Source organism: Mytilus trossulus, chromosome 1 (genome assembly GCF_036588685.1).
Source record: "Mytilus trossulus isolate FHL-02 chromosome 1, PNRI_Mtr1.1.1.hap1, whole genome shotgun sequence".
In the NCBI taxonomy this organism is placed as follows: domain Eukaryota; kingdom Metazoa; phylum Mollusca; class Bivalvia; order Mytilida; family Mytilidae; genus Mytilus; species Mytilus trossulus.
Genome location: NC_086373.1, coordinates 10,086,942 through 10,106,568, shown reverse-complemented (window position 1 = coordinate 10,106,568; position 19,627 = coordinate 10,086,942). Strand labels below are relative to the sequence as shown.

At 33.0% G+C, this 19,627-nt stretch overlaps 3 protein-coding genes across 4 annotated transcripts in view; 1 reads left to right on the top strand and 2 right to left on the bottom strand.

Moving 5' to 3' along the window:
- Window positions 1-357: 357 nt before the first annotated feature.
- LOC134680591 (uncharacterized) lies at window positions 358-3,320 on the bottom strand. Its single transcript, XM_063564191.1, has one exon. The coding sequence runs from the start codon at window positions 3,184-3,186 to the stop codon at window positions 358-360; it is 2,829 nt and encodes a 942-aa protein (XP_063420261.1). The 5' UTR covers window positions 3,187-3,320.
- An 878-nt stretch (window positions 3,321-4,198) lies between these two features.
- LOC134706611 (platelet endothelial aggregation receptor 1-like) lies at window positions 4,199-10,710 on the top strand. Of its 2 annotated transcripts, none has more exons than XM_063565708.1 (8): window positions 4,199-4,315; window positions 6,233-6,442; window positions 6,819-7,058; window positions 7,950-8,087; window positions 8,363-8,494; window positions 8,814-9,078; window positions 9,501-9,535; window positions 10,418-10,710. In XM_063565708.1, the coding sequence occupies exons 1-8, from the start codon at window positions 4,255-4,257 to the stop codon at window positions 10,672-10,674; spliced, it is 1,338 nt and encodes a 445-aa protein (XP_063421778.1). In that variant the 5' UTR covers window positions 4,199-4,254; the 3' UTR covers window positions 10,675-10,710. The 2 variants fall into 2 exon arrangements, with proteins under 2 accessions (XP_063421778.1, XP_063421785.1); XM_063565715.1 differs by lacking the exon at window positions 4,199-4,315 and adding an exon at window positions 5,611-5,694.
- A 3,683-nt stretch (window positions 10,711-14,393) lies between these two features.
- LOC134714835 (coiled-coil-helix-coiled-coil-helix domain-containing protein 7-like) overlaps window positions 14,394-19,627 on the bottom strand; it is a 14,387-nt gene continuing 9,153 nt past the window's right edge. Inside the window, exon 3 of the mRNA XM_063576452.1 lies at window positions 14,394-15,255. Coding sequence (XP_063432522.1) covers window positions 15,142-15,255 — 114 coding nt within the window. The 3' untranslated portion in view covers window positions 14,394-15,141. The remainder of the gene's footprint in view (window positions 15,256-19,627) is intronic.

The window sequence follows — 19,627 nt, the reverse complement described above, 5'->3', positions numbered from 1 at the left end:
CGTGCAATGGCTGTATAGCCAGTCATGGTCGTTAAAAACTTCCATTTGTTCATTCCCTATTTTCCAATATCAACAAATCATTTATAATATTATCAAAAGATACTTTCTAATATCTTTTAAAGTCTAAAATATAGACGGTCAAATATCAGTTTTTTAATATTAAAAAATGACTAATGTCTATGAATTAATGACATAAATAGGTTTTATTTTCTAATATTAAAAAATCATTTTTTTTTTATACAAATACAAATACAAATATTTTATTGGCACAAACACAATTACAATAATTGGCAAAGGCCCATATTACAGTGCATTACAACAATGAATACAGCATACATTTACTAGTTTTTAAATATGTTATAAATAAGAAGCTAAAATCTCGTTTCTATACATCAGACATTTATGTATATAAGAACTAGTCACTTTCAGGACTTTTAAAGAATTACTATTAATACAACTATTAATATTTAGCTGATTTTCACTACAACATGTAGGAAGTATATTTAATATCTTATTTTTAAAGTTAAATCTATAGTTTGAGAAAAATTCACATTTCAGTAAAAAGTGATTTTCATCTTCTACCTCACCTGATTTACATACATTACAAACTCGTTCGTCGGTGGCTAAACCTAGATATCGCCCCTTTTCAATAGCAAGATTGTGTGCACTCAATCTAATTTTACACAGAGATGACCTTTCTAATCTATTACTTAGAACATCAACATAAGAACTACGCTGCTTTGAATTATGAAATTGTTGGTAAAATTTTAGTTTTGATGAATCATGAATTTTTGATGATTGATCCTGTGTGCACTGATCAATCACTCGTTGTTTAATACTTGGTAGATATTGTTTAATAGAAAAGTTTCCCCCAGCTAGGTTTGAAAATCCTAGATTGTTAAAAATAGAATAAAGTTTCTTTGTCCAGGGGTTATTTTTTTCAGTTGCCAGAAAAACTTTGGATATAAGTGCGTTTTCAGACCTTAAAATATGATCATAAAACTTAATACAAGAAAATGATATTTTTGAGCATAACGGTAGCCTGCAAAGTTCAGCTCTACAAGCAGCATTAATTGCTTTACAATGAACACCTAGAATTTCTTTTATGAATTTCATATGGAATTTTTCCAAAATGGAATTGTCTCCCGAATTATCAAAAACACCCCAAATCTCACTACAATACAGCAATATGGGGCTTACTAATGAATCAAATAATTTTTCTAAAAGTTTACAAGGATTATCCAATCCAATTGTTTTTTTAATCTTAAAACATGCTTTCCTAGCTTTTTCCATTAGTAAGGATACAGCTAAGTTAAAGTTGCCATTACACTTTAACATTATTCCCAAGTAGCAATATTTGGAGACAGTTTGTATGACATTATCATTATAAAAAAACTCATTTAGATATGTTTTACCATTAGAGTTAAAAACTAAAACCTTTGATTTTTGAACATTAACCTGTAGCTTCCAATTTGAGCAATATGTACTAAGAGTATTGAGACTGGCTTGCAAACCAGTTTTGCTTTCTGATAGTAATACAATATCATCAGCATATAATAAACAATTTACAGACAAATCACCAACTCTGACTGGTTCACAGCTACCATTGAATAAATCTTTTACAACATCATCAATAAAAATATTAAAAAGTGTGGGGCTTAAAACATCCCCTTGTTTAACACCTCGCTCTGAAGTGAATGCAGTACTAAGACCATTTGAAAATTTAATTCTAGTGGTAGTATTTTCATACATTGCAGAAAAAATTTTAAAAAGCTTTTTAGGTAAACCTGATTTTAAAAGTTTATAAAATAAGCCTACTCTCCATATGGTATCAAAGGCTTTACGTAGGTCTATGAAAGCAGCAAATACTTTCTTCTTTTTACTTTTATAGTGATCAATAATGGTTTTTAAAGAAAATATGTGATCAGCAGTTCTACAATTTTGTTTAAATCCTATTTGATATTGACTGATGAGAGATATGTTATTAACAAATTTCAGTAATCTTGAATGAATGACTCTATTAAAAAGTTTTCCCAAGTTAGAAGTGATAGAAATGCCCCTATAATTGCTAGGGTCCATTTTGCTTCCAGATTTGTGTAAAAGGACTAGGAAACTATCATTCCATTTAGATGGGAATTGGCCAATATTTAGAATAAAATTAAACAGCTTTGTGAGAGGATTTAATATAGCCTGACCTCCATATTTAAGCATTTCATTTGATACCAAATCCATTGCAGTACTTTTCCCATTTTTAAGAGCTTTGATAGACTTAATTATTTCATCTGTAGTGATATCTACGTCTAAAATGTTATTAGATGGATCATTATCTATATTATCTTTTAATTGCTGGAAATGTTCCATTATGGTTTTATGGAAACTACTACAGTTATCATCACTTTTGTTTAACTTTTTAAAGAATTGTACAAAATTGTCATGAGGTATGTCCTGAAAGGAGTCAGCATTGTCATGCATCTTATCCAACTTATTTAACATTGCCCAAAATGATTTTGGATTCTTTTCAATATTATCATTTATATCCTTACAAATTTTTTGTTTATACATTTTTTGTTCATGTTTACAAAGTCTTCTGAATTTTGATCTATATGTATAATATAATTTCCTATATTGTCCATTGAGTGGATTTTTATTAACTAGTTTCTCATAGCTTTTAACTGTATTTCTTAAGTCAGTACAGGAATGTGAAAACCATGGTTTCCTGTTTGATTTTTTAATTTTTTGTAAGGGCTTTTTATTTATGAATTTAGCTGATTGTTTAGCACAGTCTAGTAAAATTGAATTAAATGACTCGGTAATCGAGTCACTGTCATTAAAGCTTTTGGCTATAAAGTTTGCCAATTTATTTTTAAACATTTGACTTTGTATATTTTCTGTGTATGAAGCAATTGCTTCATCAGTCCAAAGAAATTTACCCGGCAAAGAGTCTAGTTGGTGTGAATCACACGGCACTGATAAAAAATTAGCAAACATTGCACAACTAATTGGGCGATGGTTAGAAAGGGAAGTAAAATCATGAACTACAAAGTATCCTATTGAATCAATCAATTCTTCTGAGATAAGTGTGTAATCTACAACACTACTACCATTGTATGTTATACAAGTTGGTTGACCATTTAAATCGCCAATTGTTCGGCCATTTAAAATTCTGATTTTGGCTTCTTTGCACATATTTAATAATAATTTGCCACTATTGTTAGTGTGTTTGTGGTCAAGATTATTCCTTGACAATACCCTATCAGGATGATATTCTGAATCATCTAAGTTTACAAGTTCATTTACATTATCAAATTCAATAAAATCAAGTTGGGTGTTTGTATATGCATTAAAATTATTAATTTATATTATATTAAAATTCGATTTATAAATGTAAAAAATAAATAAATTTAATATTAAAAATATTCTGACCCCTCAAAAAATATATGCCGGGGGAAAACACTATGAAGACCAACGGTACGTATAATGACTATCATGCCAACAACTGGTTTTAAAATAAATCCAAAAACCGATATGTGAGTGAATCAATATTAATACCAAAATACGCAATCCTTAATGAGCTGACAAGGTGACAATAATAAAATTGCACGATGTCGCAATATAGCTTTTTATATTTATGTTTTCATCAGGTTATGTGACCGTCGGCAGTATTCGGAAGTAATCTCGATAGTTTATTAGATAGTGTCTAGACCAAAATACACACGAATTTTGATATGTATATTATCGAGTACATGCTTTCACAACTGTTCATTTCAGAATTATTGTATAAAACTTGGATATACGTTTTAATAAGTTACAAATCAAATATCTGAATTTGAGTCAATGAACATGAATTTAACAGCTAGTGCCCTTTTAATCCTTAATTTACAATATAGATGTGTGATGAATTCTGAATTCTGTGATTAGATCTTAATAAACTTTAATAGTTTCTTGGTTTTTTTTTTAATTTTACCAAAATATATAGATCAAAATACCTTCTACATACACGATATTGACATTTTTGAAACAAGGTTCCAAATTTACAAATTCTATCAAATGTAAAGCTACCAAAAACTGTTGTGTTTCTAATCTTTTATTAGTCAATAAAAATAATTTGTAATTGTTCAAATATAGATATTCTTTCAGGATATAAGAAGTTGACTAACGAATGACATACACATGATGACATACACACTAAGATAATCCTCTTAAAGCTATAGGTTTGTTGCAGGATTTGATTATCTCAAACAACAAAATACGACAATGAATTTGTATACATTTTTGGTCGCGATTTTACTCTTTGGAAACGAAATTCATGGGTCAGGTAAGACACATTACTGTAACATTTGTCACATTTATCACTGGCGGGAAACAATGTCTTACTCCGTAACCTGAAATGTTATATATACGTGTAGACGTAGAACTTCTAAATCTTGTTTTTCAATGAAATTCAGTGTTCTTCATTCATTAATATATGTGCGTTTCGAAGATAAAGTTACATATCATACAAGTTACTAATCTTTCAGTATAACATGGAATATAAAGTATATATAATATAAACATGAGTTTGACTGTCCTGTCCCTCTGGTATCTTTCGTCCCTCTCTTATAGAAATGAATGGTCCCTCTCCTCATCACATGAGTTTGACTGTCCCTCTGGTATCTTTTGTTCCTTTCTTAAAGAAATGAATGGTCCCCCTCCTCATCACATGAGTTTGACTGTCCCTCTGGTATCTTTCGTTCCTTTCTTATAGAAATGACTTTCCCTCTGGTATCTTTCGACCATCTCTTATAGAAATGAATGGTCCCTCTCCTCATCACATGAGTTTGACTGTCCCTCTGGTATCTTTTGTTCCTTTCTTAAAAAAATGAATGGTCCCCCTCCTCATCACATGAGTTTGACTGTCCCTCTGGTATCTTTCGTTCCTTTCTTATAGAAATGACTTTCCCTCTGGTATCTTTCGACCATCTCTTATAGAAATGAATGGTCCCTCTCCTCATCACATGAGTTTGACTGTCCCTCTGGTATCTTTTGTTCCTTTCTTAAAGAAATGAATGGTCCCCCTCCTCATCACATGAGTTTGACTGTCCCTCTGGTATCTTTCGTTCCTTTCTTATAGAAATGACTTTCCCTCTGGTATCTTTCGACCATCTCTTATAGAAATGAATGGTCCCTCTCCTCATCACATGAGTTTGACTGTCCCTCTGGTATCTTTCGCTCCTCCTTATAGAATATGACTGTCCCTCTGGTTGTCTTTAGTTCGTCTCTTATAGAAATGAAGGGTCCCTCTCCTCATCACATGAGTTTGATCTTTCCTCTGGTATCTTTCGTCCCTTTCTTTTGAGAATTGAATGCTTCTTTTTGAAAATTTATTGGGGTGTGAAAGCGTTGACCGAAGTACATTTTGTATGAAGCGCGTTCCGCGCTTCATTCTAAAAATGTACGCGCGCACGGTCAACGCTTTTACAACCCTAGTAAAGTTACAAAAAGAAGCATTCAATACCTATAATTACATTTTTAAGCTAGGATCATGAAAACACGATTTTTATCCAGTTTTATTTAATTCACCTGTGCACTTTATTGTGGGACCTCGTGTCATCATGCATGATAAATGTCATTGTCTCATGCAATTGATTACGGAATAACATGTGATGTGCTGTTAGCCAATCAGAATAACGTATTATAATGAAACATACATCCAATGTAATTATATAGAAATGGATGTTCCTTCTCCTCATCAATATGTAAACACTTGACATAAGAATAAACAACGAAAAACAATACAATTATTTAAATCAACACAATCCGCTTCAATTTATTTTTCGACAATTTTTTTAAATAGACTCATGCAATACTTATTAAACTTACTCGTTTCTTTAAATAAATATTTCCAACAGACAAGAACTATGATCGATTTGTGCATGTATGTGTCTCTTCAACAACATTATTGTCTGAATGCTGTTGTACCACCATTTACTGGTAGGCTCCTGTAGACTGTCGGGGTCAGGGTTTCAAATGATAGGTAAAAGCATGTTTTCTATACGATAAATGACCTGTTGATTCGCAAACGGAATATATTTGCCTATAAGTTGGCTTTCTTCTAAAATTGTGTTTTTATTGTGAATAATAACATGTGTTAGTAAGAAATCCTTGCAAGCAGGCGAAGAACTTGAACAGCATGTTCGTTGAAAGTAGATTAATAATAAATGGATTCTATACATCCATTACAATTCATTTCCAGAAAATTTAGCCGTTAACAGACCAACAGACATGAGTGAACCCGAACAAGAATATAATCCTGAAATTGTTGTAGACGGGGATACTGACCAAGGGGAGTGTATTCAAACGACTACACAAGTTGCTGAAGCTTGGTGGCAAGTTAGACTAAGAGAAGTATCTACTATAAACACTCTACACATATTTTACAAGGAAACTGAAACACCATATGTTCGTAAGTACTTGTATTAACATTCAGAGTCATGAGGAACAGACATGGAGGGACAATTGAATGGAGAAGAGATAAAATTATTCGTCATATTTGCATAGGGAATAGATGCTTGGAATAATATTTCATAGGGATTAGATATAATAAATAACATTTACGTGGGAAATATATATATTGGGAGCAATATGTTCTTGGGTAATACAATTGTTATAAAATTAAGGTATAACTGGTGCGATATAGCGAGCCATCGTTAGACACCCATCTATAATTGATGAACACTGCGTGTTGTCTGGTAGTTTGATATAGTTTAGTGATATTTGTTTTCTTTTTGAATTGATGTTCATTAAACGCCACAATAATTGTGTATTAATGATATTTACAGAGAAGAGGCGATTTGCTGGATTTTCAGTTTATGTTTCCAATGGTACAACAGTACCATCTGGTGAGAGATGTTATCACCACGGAGGAGACAAATATCCAGAGTTAAACCAAGAAATTGAGTGTAAAGCTGTAGGGAGAATTGTCACCATCATTATACAACGACCACCGGAAGATGACTTCACCAATTCTCTCTGTGTCTCCAATCATGCACTTCTGGAACTGTGTGAGGTGGAGGTTTATGGTAGGTATAATTCCATTAAATAGTCTTAGAATAAAAACGTTATTAGTGAAAAGGTAAAGAAGAAGAAAATGGAATGACTTTATCTAAAAAAAAAAGCATAACAAGTCTCTATCGAAAAGTTGGTAAAAAAAAGTGGAGTTTGGAGTTTAAATACTATCTATGCACAAGATATTTACTATACTTTCGACAAAAGATCAGTTTTGGTTTGAAATTCCTGATGATCAATACTAAACATTCGGAAACCTTACATGATTATCAATAATGGTTAATGAAATCTCTAATGACAAATTTAAAAATGTATACATGTAATATACATTGAGGCTGTCTCATTGACAGTTATGCCACATCTTCTTTATTATATGTTTACATACCTCGATCAAACGTAGTATAGTGAGGTATTCACCAAACCTGAAATACAATTCTATATTAAAGCATTCGTCATAATGTCGTGCTTCATATTATTGATTCTTTCTTAATTATTACTCTTCCCCCTATAAAAAAAAGTATAGAGGTAAAATTTCATACGTTAATCATATATACTTCGACCTTGTCCAGACAGGGTTACACCATGCAATGTTCAAGTTTATAAGAGGGTTGAGCGCTCCCAATCTTTTGTAACCCGTACATATCTGTGCGCTTATCCCAAGCCACTAAACCTGATGTTCATTGGTTAACACTACCGAGATATTTAAAACTATTATTTATTTGTATAGAAGGAACTGTTGATGCTATCCTTTACACAAGAGATATTCACACAAAAAAAAAAGAATAAAAAAAGCTGTAAATAACGCTCCGGAGTTAGAATCTTTAAATACAACTTTGTCAACAGTAAATGAATATGTCTAAGGAATGTGACTGGTACTATCTAAGATCTTGTACATATCTTTTAAGGTTGTGCTGTTGGTTTTTACGGAGTTGAGTGTACAAGTAAGTGCCCAACAGATTGTGTGGATGGTCAGTGTGATCCGGTAACTGGAAATTGTAGATACGGCTGCCTAGATGGTTACTTTGGACCTAAATGTGAACAAGGTAATATTCTATACTTATGAAAGCTATAATTTTGACTTTGCTTTATGGCATAGATATAAATTTGACCTCTAAATATTGACCATTGCCAAATAGCTAACTTTCCAAATCTTTTTTTTATTATTAAAGACAGCATTAAGTACGTCCCTATCCTCGATCAGTATGTCAAATGTCACTGCACTGCCATATCATCAACACAAAAATATCATATATTACACTTAGTTTGGTTACAATACCAAAACATATTGAAGGACTCTATTATTTGTTTTCTACTTCAGACTGTGAGACTGATATCACAGGATGTATAGGAGAGAAGTGCCCAGACAACTGTGCCTTTCAAAGCTGTGATATATTTGGAGCATGTCGGGAAGGTTGTCAAGCTGGTTGGCAGGGCACTGATTGCACATCACGTAAGTACAAATCTGTGATTTTTTTTAGCATGTCAGGAAGGTTGTAAAGCTGGTTTGCAGGGAACCGATTGCAGGTCACGTAAGTACAAACCTGTGATTTATTTGGTAATCTAATGAAAATCAAATCCTGCACGACGTATATATATATATTAGTAATGCCCTCTATGTTGTTCAGTCATGTCTCTAAAGAAAATTGTATCACATTTTTTTATTACCTATTGTGAAGAAATGTCTATAAAAGGAAATTATTTAAAAAAGAGATCTTTTAATAACTACCCCAACAAATTGTAACGTATAGTATTAAGTATTTACCTTACAGAATGCGGAGCTGGGTTTTACGGAGAAAACTGCGAAACACGTTGTTTTTGTGATCATGGTGCTTGTGACAGACAGAATGGGAGTTGTCCAGATAGTATGTGTTTGGAGGGTTGGGAACCTCCAACTTGTAGCAGAATAGCCTTACAACAGTCTGGCAATGGGGTTCCAGAGGGAATGGTATATTCATCTACATTTTATGCTGTTACAGCTGTGGCCGTCATTATCAATACTGTACTTCTTGGGACAGTGGTCAAATTAGCATGCAGGTAAGCATTAATGTATGAAAAGTATTGTCTTTTCAAATGTAACTTGAAAGATTGACAGATGAAAAATGTTTACCTCATAGGATGTAAAACAATTTATATTTTCACTTGGTTTTTTTTAAATGATGTGCCTTTTGAGGTATAATATTACCATGATTAACCTTCAAACCTACTTTGATTTGTTCTTTTTTAAAGGATCTTCGATAGTTTAACACTAAACACATCACCACTATATATATAAAAGCAAAATTTACTTGGGAAAAAATCCAAGTTCTTAACTTTACAAAGCTAGGCATAACTTTGGTTTTATACAGATATTTGATGGCCACGCTATTCATATTCATAATAACTTTTATATACAATACAAGCATTACAATATTTCATTGTCAATCAAAGACACCCTGATGCTTATTTTTATTTTCCAGACTGAAGCTATTTAAGAAACTACCGGGAATTAAAGGTATGGCTTAATTGACAGTTTGAATCCATTCTTACCAAATCCTCACACACATATACGCTGTATATATATATATTTCCACTTTGTATGTAATCTATTTTTTATAAACGTCAAAATGCCCTACTTGTCTCATAGTTTATATATCGATTTGTATTACTATTTGATTTATAAAATTACTGTGTGTAAAGAAGTCTATAAATATCACAACCAGCTGGATAACCATGGACAAAAAACAGCGGTCTAGTGGCAAATATGGCATTGATGTTCAGATCGATTAGAAAACTGAAATGATGCAAGAATAGTGTTCTATGTTAAACTTAAAACGACTACTGGTTAGAAGACTTTTATATTTTATTTTCATATATCTATTCTTTCTGATATTACAAAGATTCTGATCTACACCAAAAACTGCTAAACGGTATACAGTACTGTAAACTTAATATAGACATATGTTCCCGTGTCACTATGAGTAAACTTTTCAGTTTGTAGGATAGCTACTTTAAAAACAAGGAAAATAAAGTTAATTTTAAATAAAGTGGTATGAGTTGCGATAAGGTATTTCCCATCAAATTTGACCACATCAATTTTCTTATACCAACTCAGTACCAAGTTCTGTAGTAGAGGTATCTAATCTATTTTGTTGTCTTTGTTAACAAAGTCTTTCCGACCAATCATTAACATATGCTACAGAAAAAAAATGTGAAATAATTGACACATTTAATTTGCATCCCTATTTTTATAGGGATATACAAGCTTTTCGTCACTTTTTACAGGATTTGAGCCAAGATATATTTTATAACCACATCGATGAATTAATCACTGTGTTAATGACAAGTATTCCAACAACTCGAATTATTATGTACAATAATTGTTTATGCTATACAGGGCCAAAGAAAAGGGTTCTATCAGTGTTCAAGAGCAAGAAACGAAGTAACAGTACAGACAAACCTAACGCAAAGAATAAACTAAAGCAACTACCATCAAGCAAAGCAGTAAATGACTACGCTCCACCTCCTAATAAAGATTATTACCTAGACCCAGTCAACACCAGTAACAATGAAGTTAACAACAGGCAATCAAAGGCTGACATGAATATTTATGATGGCTTAGATGACGAGGATTATTACTCAATCTCAAAGTAAATCAAATATGAAAAAAAACATATTAGCATTGAGACATTAAAGAAAGTAAATTTTGTATATAAATGTAACTTGGATAGAAATCAAAAAGTTGTGCTACTCAATAATAAAATGTTACTCATATAAAGATGAATTATAATGTTATTAATATTTGAATAGTTCTAAAACTGCTAAAATGTTTTTGCAAGAAAATAGTATGTAAATGTAAATACTAAATATGTATCTAGAGGTATTAATTTAAAGAGTCGGTTATAAGTGCTAGTCGTACTCTTAAGTGATTGTGTGAGCCAAAATTTGTTCCTGTGAAAAAAGTTCCAGTGGAACTTATGTCACAGGAAATATGTTCTGGGAGAACTTTTTTCACAGACAATTTCTATATAATTTGTTCCATCTATATGAAATAAGTTCCACACTTTACCTGGTGAAATAAGTTCTGGGTTGGTGAAATTTGTTCCTTACCTAGTGAAATAAGTTCCATGTTTGTGAGATTTGTTCCTTACCTGGTGAAATAAGTTCTGGATTTGTGAGATTTGTTCCTCATCTGGTGAAATAAGTACCTTGTCTATGAAATTTGTTCCACTGGTTAACCAAGTTATGTTACATACTGAGCACTTGTCATCAGTGAGTTTAAAGTCATTATAAAAAACATGTTTTATAATTGATAAGGTAATAAATAAAAAGTGTAAACATCAAATTTGGATCATGTGCAGTAAAGCAAAAGTTAATAACAATATTCTCAATAAATAATACTAAAAATGACACTTATGAACCAGGAAAGAGTAGAATAAGAAATAATAATAAAAGTCATTCCGAAAAAAAAGAATTATAATAGTTAAAGATGAATATTTGTACTTTTTCAAAATGGACAAAGTGACGGATCAATTATATTTCAAGACATAGAGAAACAAAAGACACTCTCTTTAAAAACTGTGAAATGACAATAGCTAAGTACATGTATGATTAGAACACCCATAACAGATCAACAGTAAATAAGGAGGTGGAATACCACTTAAATGATAAAATAGATACAAATTATGAAACATTATGATTCTCATCGCTTTTATTTCTTATCTTCATCCTAAAGTCATGCCTTTAATTGCAAATTAGCCCATGCAAGCACAGTACTTATTTCCTGTGAAATAGGTTCCAGCAGAACATTTTCATTGATTTCTATAAAATACCTTCTTTCAAAACTAATATCACACAAACTTAATTCACTTTTTTTTAAATTCTAATATTGGAACAAAACTCATACATTGTCATATAGTGCTGTGATTTTTGTTCCGGAACTTATTTCACACTTGGTTAGAAAATTAGTTCCGGAACAAATTTTATAGTGCTGGAACATATTTTCTGTGACATAAGTTCCGCTGGAACATATTTCCTATAAAATTTGTTCCGGAGGAACAAATGTCACGCCGGAACAAATTTTTTGTTACAAATGCACTGTGTCTCAAACTACTTCAACTTTGGTATCTGTGAATACTTTTCGCTAAATTCGATTATGGACTGGTGATATGTCTTTCTCTTATTCAAATAGTTAGTATGTATGCTGAATTTAAGATTGATTTTTATTCGAAATCTTTGTTCAGAAATCGAGATGGGGTTGCAGCAATAGTATTTCCTGTACGTGAACACAATCCATGTAAGATTTTACTAACGTATCTTCAACCTTCTGTTTGTCCTTTCAGTGGTCTACATTGCCTCTGTAATATCACTAATATTGCGAGGTGGTACATTGATCATATCAAAAACAGAACCCGTCTAATTTCAAACATGATAAGTACACATTGTTTGCCAGACAGTATAGGTTTCTATATATCTCTTTTAAACTTACTTGTATGAAGAAGCATTTCATTTTTTAAAGTTTTAAAACTGTTTCCGTAGACTGTATCTAATTCTCAATGTTAGTGGGTTCCATACATCAAATATAGTTGACATGTTACTTATATATATAGTGTCGAAGAAACGATACTAACAATGAAAAGTTTAAGATGCCAAATGAACCCTGAAAATAAGGTCAAGGTCAGATAATCACTGTTTGACGGACATGTGCACCTACCAATATCTCCATACAACGAATATGTTGACTAATTGCTAAGAGTATTGTGAATGTTGAAGAAGCTGATGGTATTGTTTACCGATATTGAAAATGAAGAAAATTCAGATAACCATTAACAGACAGACAAGTATACTTGACAATTATTCCACACATCAGATGTAGTTCATTTATTGCATATAACATATGCTCAACAGATACAACCTCGATGTCCGAAGAATTAAGAAAATGTGGTTAAGGGCAAATGACCGCTTCAAATGCAGGATGTCGTGGGTTTCATCCTAGTCCATGTAAAACCAAACACTTCAAAATTAGTATTAAGGAGTAGGAACAAAAATGGTCAGCTTGGAATCGTGATAATGTGTCCAGTACGATATGTGTTCCTGTGGATTTTACCTTGTGAACCAGAACGTTAAAATTCGACCCGATCTGTCGGTTGATTACAAAGCAATGTCTACATTCCTATCACTTTTTAACTAGATGTGTCAAAACGAAACGAATGGCCCCGTCTCAAAAAGTTAAAAAATCTGCAATTTGAATAACACATGTGGCAATCACCATGATGATAGTCTCACATATAGAAAATCAGCTCAAATTCTGAAGGCGTATAGAAAAAAAGTCTGTATAACTGTGATTTTCAACAATTCATCAAAGTCCAAAGCTCATAATTTCGACAAAAAATAGTAGAGCGGAGCGAAACTTAAACTTGATCTGTAACTCATCATGGTTAACTCACATACCAAAAACCAGCCCAATACTAGTATCCGAAGGCGTTTAGAAAAAAGTCTGTAAATTACTGTGAATTTCAACTATTCATTAAAGTCCAAAGCCCGTAATTTCAGCAAAAAGTAGCCAAGCGGAAAGAAACTTAAACTTGATCTGTAACTCATCATGGTTAACTCACATACCAAAAATCAGCCTAATGTCTGAAGGCATTTAGAAAAAACTCCGTATAATGGTTTGTTTTTGGAATGACGGACAAGGGTAAAACTACATGGCACCGACAACTTCGTTTCGGGGCCATAAAAATATGTTCTTGTCCGGAATATGCATTTAATTTGACACTGATATAACCCTCCGTCAACTAATCCACCCTACCTTCAGAGGGAAGTATAGTTAAGTTAGATAAAACTCTTTTTGAACTCTCTTCTTTAAATAAATTAAGTCAAACAAGAGGAATAAAAAGCTGACCTGTTAAACTTCTGGGTGCAGGTATATAGCAATACTTCATTTAATTTATTCCTATGCCAACAAATAATCTAGTATAACATTGCTCTGAGGTCTGACAATCTTTTTTGCAACTTGCTTTGGTCAAGCAGAAGAATCTGAGACTAAATAAAGACATAAAACTAAACTTAATGCATTTAAGCATTAACTGATTGTTAACTTGACTGACCCATGGCAAAATGGTGTCCAGGGCACTAAGTAAGCTTGATCTTCCTTTCTTAAAGTCTGTTTAACTCCTTAATAGTTGAGTGTATGTCACTCAGTATCAGAAAACTGAGCTGGAGTATAAAACACAACTTTAAAAGTACACACAGAATTGAACGTTGATATCAAGGGTGCTATTCTCTTTATTTCTATTCAACTCGATACAAGGCACAGGGAAAACAAAAAAAAATCCTATTCTAGTTGGCTTAATGGCTACAAATTGGCAACACAATTAAAAGCATTTTTTCCTCATTTATTCATTACACATAAACAAACATTTTTAAGACTTATAAATACATACAAATCAAGTACGTTATTCATAAATAACGGCAAGATTTCCTTTTAAACCTCCTAATATGTACATCTTTGCTTAACCTATCAACACTAAGAGATTAACTTTATTACTGAACGAAAATATTTAAGGTGATAATGCAGTTCAAAAGGGTAGAATCTATGACACTGCTTTCATGATTTTGCAATTAAAGAAAACATCAATCTATAAAGAAAAAGGAAAAAGGAAAAAGTACAAATATTTATGAAACAAGTCAATAAAAAATTCAGGTTGGATAAAAAGTGGAAAATATTAATAATCCTCATGTTATACATGTTGACGAAACAATATCAAGATGTTATGAAGAAATTGTTTTCCCTATAATTTAATATTTAAAAACGTATGTTTCATCTACACAAAAACATCAATGATGTCCAGGAAATAACTAGCTATAAAAGCATAATAATTTATAGTCAACACAACTCAGCAATATAAAAAGATATAATTTGTGGGATTTGTACTAATTTGATTGATGATTTTAAAATACTAGCTCCTCCTATTTCAATACATCCATGTTTCAAAGATAACAGCAGTTCGTCTCATTCATACATACTTCATGTGCCTTTTTTTTTTAAACAATTGGAAATGGTCAGACTTTGGGCATTTTTTCCTAGATACTAGCTTCCTCAGATACACAAAACAAATAGATTCAGTAATTATAGCCTTTTCTTTTTGCAAATTCTTCTCTAATAGCATCTCTTTCATCCGGAGGAGGAATTGAAGGTTTAATGCCTCTGAACAATCTTTCCCAGCTTACACTATTCTGTAAAGGTAAATTGAAAATATATCATTAAAATCTCATTTACTTGATCATACTATAAATGTAGGCAACAGTACTAGTCTACCGGTGTTCAAAGTCAAATCGATTATGAGAAAACAAACTACGCTTCAAACATCTCTAGTTGTCTCATAGTTGCTAGAATAGTACTTTTTCAAATGTATACACTTGTAAGTTGTATTATCAGACTCTCAAACAAGTAAACTTGTTTATAAATCAAAATGAGTTTATAAATATCTTAAATGTATTGCATTTGAGTTTGATCTGACACTGAATTCTCTATAAAATTCAGGCCAGTATTATATATTACTCAGTATTGCCTAGTATTACCAATTAAAACACAGTAAAACCCGGGTTTTCCCAGTATTTCCCACTGGACTGGGCAATACTCATGAAACCCGGGTTTTTGACAACCTTGCCATCATGTGATAGGGGTTATATAATCTCAATTTATACGAGTAGTGATGTGTTAATACAACTGTTTATCCCAATTTTTAACCCAATTACACATTAACACGTAAACTACGGAAAAGTTTTAAAGCCCATTGTATGACTGAGGAACAGGACCACATAAACTCTAATGAAATTTGCCTATTCTTATAGTTTTTATACATGTACTGTTTACCAAATATCATTGAGCTGTCATTGGTGATTCTTTTTAAAACTTCTGAAATGACAACTTCAACGCTGTTGACTCACCATACGCCTTAGTCTCACGGTTACTTTGACGATCAGGTACTGTATGCTTTTCTGTACAAGAATCTCTAATAGTCTCACTGACACCCAGCCAACAATTGCAAGAGTTGCAGGTAAAGTTTCGTTAGAACTTGTATGTCAGTGGTTTAGAAGATAATAATCAAATGGAAACCCCCTTGCTTTGGAATAATGGCAGTTGTGTACCGTCATCTTATCCCAGTAATATTAACCACCTTTATGAGCAACAGTGGGAGATATGAAAAAGACAACTGGTCACAGTAACAGAAATCAGTTTGGCAGGGAGAACTGGGAGAAGTGGAAAATTTAGTTTTAAATGCATGATTTTATTTTAAGTTTTTATTGGCTTTCAGTAACCATCATCATGATCATATCTGTACTAAGTCATTTTTTAGTTTGGATGTGCAAGTATCCGTCCTGTCCACTCAATGTTTATATTTCAGGAAATGACCGTTGTTATCCATTCGTCTGATGTTTTTTTACTTTTCCGTTTGGAATTTTTCTTGAAGTTCGGTATTTTTGTTAAATCTATGTATTTCTACTTGTATATATATGTTTTAGGCATTTTCTAAAATAACTCAATTTTCAGGCAATTTATAAAATGCCATACCTTGAAAGGCATTATAAAAAATGACTAAAACTACCTAGTCATTTTGTAAAATGAATAAAACTTTTAAACAATATTCCATAAATTGCCTTTCAGTTTCAGGCAATTTGTAGAAAAATAAAATCATTGAGACTTACTTGACATAACTGGAAAAAACACAAAATGTATCTTGCAAAGAAAATAACTACTGGTTCGGTGGAATTAATTGATTTTCCAAAAACCAGCTGGGAAGGTTCGTATGTCATATGATGTGGTATGTTTTTTGAATCTATGTTAAGTATGTATTCACTCTGTATTTCAGATAGTAAATTTTATTTATTTTTTCAAAAAAATAGAAGGACAAATTGTTCTTTCAATAGAACAATCTTACCAAATGGTTGTTTAAAAATTCCAGATTCAAAACAGTGTCATGAAACATGTGGAACAGAGAAAAGAGGTTTGGTTATAAAATTACTTATTGTTCCTGTCAGTAGCAAGTATTTCATTCATTTTGAAGATGAGAATGATTTGGTTATTATGCATATGGATATTTGCTGCAATATATTATTCTGGATAAAGGACAGGGATTACGACTACCGCTTGCCCATCTTAAGCATGGGTTTTGCGAAACAAAGCCGATTTAATTGTGATGCCGAGTATGAGTATCTTTAAATACACTGCCACAAGTAAACTCCAGTTATAGATGCATCACCTGTAATGTGCAGATTAATCACTGAGTTCAACAAGTAAACTCCAGTTATAGATGCATCACCTGTAATGTGCAGATTAATCACTGAGTTCAACAAGTAAACTCCAGTTATAGATGCATCACCTGTAATGTGCAGATTAATCACTGAGTTCAGTCTGTTTTATAAAATGCCTAGAAAAATAGTCGTTATTCACAATGACTGAATCTTACAGGCATTTAATCAAATTTAGAAAATGTCTAATGTTTTCAGGAATATGTAAATACAACTTCTGGTCACATTTCGGCTTGACACTGTAGGACGACGTGGAAGCAACCGCCGCCCACATTAATAAATATATCAATTTGGATTGCAACAGTGGGATATATGAAATCATCTTCTGATCCATGTAACATAAATTACATTGGCGGTGAAGAAGGTGTGTTGAAACCAGTGGCGGATCCAGGAATTTTCATAAGTGGGGGCCCACTGACTGACATAAGAGGGGGCCCACTTCAGTGATTCCCTATATAAGCAACCAATTTTTTTCCCAAAAAGGGGGGGGGGGCCCGGCCCCCCCCCCCCCTAAATCCGCCTCTGGTTGAAACAACCTCTGGTTACAATAGAAATGATTTTGTACGGTAATAGGTGTAAATGACGAAACTATTTCCAATACAGTATTGGGGATCATTTTAACTGGGACTAGAGGGAAATGTAGAAACAACAATTGCACAGTAATAGACATCACATTGGCTTTAGGCAGTGGAAGATGTGGAAACAATCTCTGGTCACAGTAATAGATATCATCTTTGCTAGGAACAGTGGGAAATGTGGAAGAAACGTCTGTTCATATTAAAACTTGTCTGGAAACAGTGAGAGGTGTGGCAACAACCTCTTTTTCATACTAATTCGCCTTTGCTGGTAAGATGGGGTGTGGTAACAAACTGTGATCACAGCAATATAAATAATTTTGGACGGGGATCGTTGGAAATGGCGAAACAACTTCCATTGATTTACTTTTCAGTAATGGTAATCATTCTGACTTGGCATAATGGCCATCAGTGCGAAATGTAGAAACAACTTCTGGTTACAATAATATTGGATGGGAAAATGTGAGGATAGTGAAATTACCTTACAACTAATTATTCACTCTATGTTGGAGGTGAGAAAAAAACCTCTGGTTCAGGTAATGGAAAGAATTTTAGATTGAATACGTAGAATGTTTGGAAACAACTTCTAGTCAAAGTTATGGAAATCATCTTGGCTAGAATACGTAGGATGTGTGAAAACAACCTCGGGTCATAGTAATGGACATCATCTTGGCTAGAGTACGTAGGATGTGTGGAAACAACCTCTGGTCATAGTAATGGACATCGTCTTGGCTAGAATACGTAGGATGTGTAGAATCAATCATCTTGGCTAGAATACGTAGGATGTGTGGAAACAACCTCTGGACAAAGTAATGGACATCATCTTGGCTAGAATACGTAGGATGTGTGGAAACAACTTCTGGTCAAAGTTATGGAAATCATCTTGGCTAGAATACGTAGGATGTGTGGAAACAACTTCTGGTCAAAGTTATGGAAATCATCTTGGCTAGAATACGTAGGATGTGTGGAAACAACCACTGGTCATAGTAATGGACATCATCTTGGCTAGAATACGTAGGATGTGTGGAAACAACCTCTGGTCATAGTAATGGACATCATCTCGGCTAGAATACGTAGGATGTGTGGAAACAACCTCTGGTCATAGTAATGGACATCATCTTGGCTAGAATACGTAGGATGTGTAGAATCAATCATCTTGGCTAGAATACGTAGGATGTGTAGAATCAATCATCTTAGCTAGAATACGTAGGATGTGTAGAATCAATCATCTTGGCTAGAATACGTAGGATGTGTGGAAACAACCTCTGGTCATAGTTATGGATATCATCTTGGCTAGAATACGTAGGATGTGTAGAAACAACTTCTGGTCATAGTTATGGAAATCATCTTGGCTAGAGTACGTAGGATGTGTGGAAACAACCTCTGGTCATAGTAATGGACATCATCTTAGCTAGAATACGTAGGATGTGTAGAATCAATCATCTTGGCTAGAATACGTAGGATGTGTGGAAACAACCTCTGGTCAAAGTAATGGACATCATCTTGGCTAGAATACGTAGGATGTGTGGAAACAACTTCTGGTCAAAGTTATGGAAATCATCTTGGCTAGAATACGTAGGATGTGTGGAAACAACCTCTGGTCATAGTAATGGACATCATCTTGGCTAGAATACGTAGGATGTGTAGAATCAATCATCTTGGCTAGAATACGTAGGATGTGTAGAATCAATCATCTTAGCTAGAATACGTAGGATGTGTAG

Bases quoted from the DNA above. Each gene is read 5' to 3' on its own strand.
- LOC134680591 (XM_063564191.1), bottom strand. From the start codon at position 3,186: ATGTGCAAAGAAGCCAAAATCAGAATTTTAAATGGCCGAACAATTGGC.
- LOC134706611 (XM_063565708.1), top strand. From the start codon at position 4,255: ATGAATTTGTATACATTTTTGGTCGCGATTTTACTCTTTGGAAACGAA. The intron at 6,443-6,818 runs GTAAGTACTTGT...TGATATTTACAG, and splicing joins AACTGAAACACCATATGTTC to AGAAGAGGCGATTTGCTGGA. The intron at 7,059-7,949 runs GTAGGTATAATT...ATATCTTTTAAG, and splicing joins GTGTGAGGTGGAGGTTTATG to GTTGTGCTGTTGGTTTTTAC.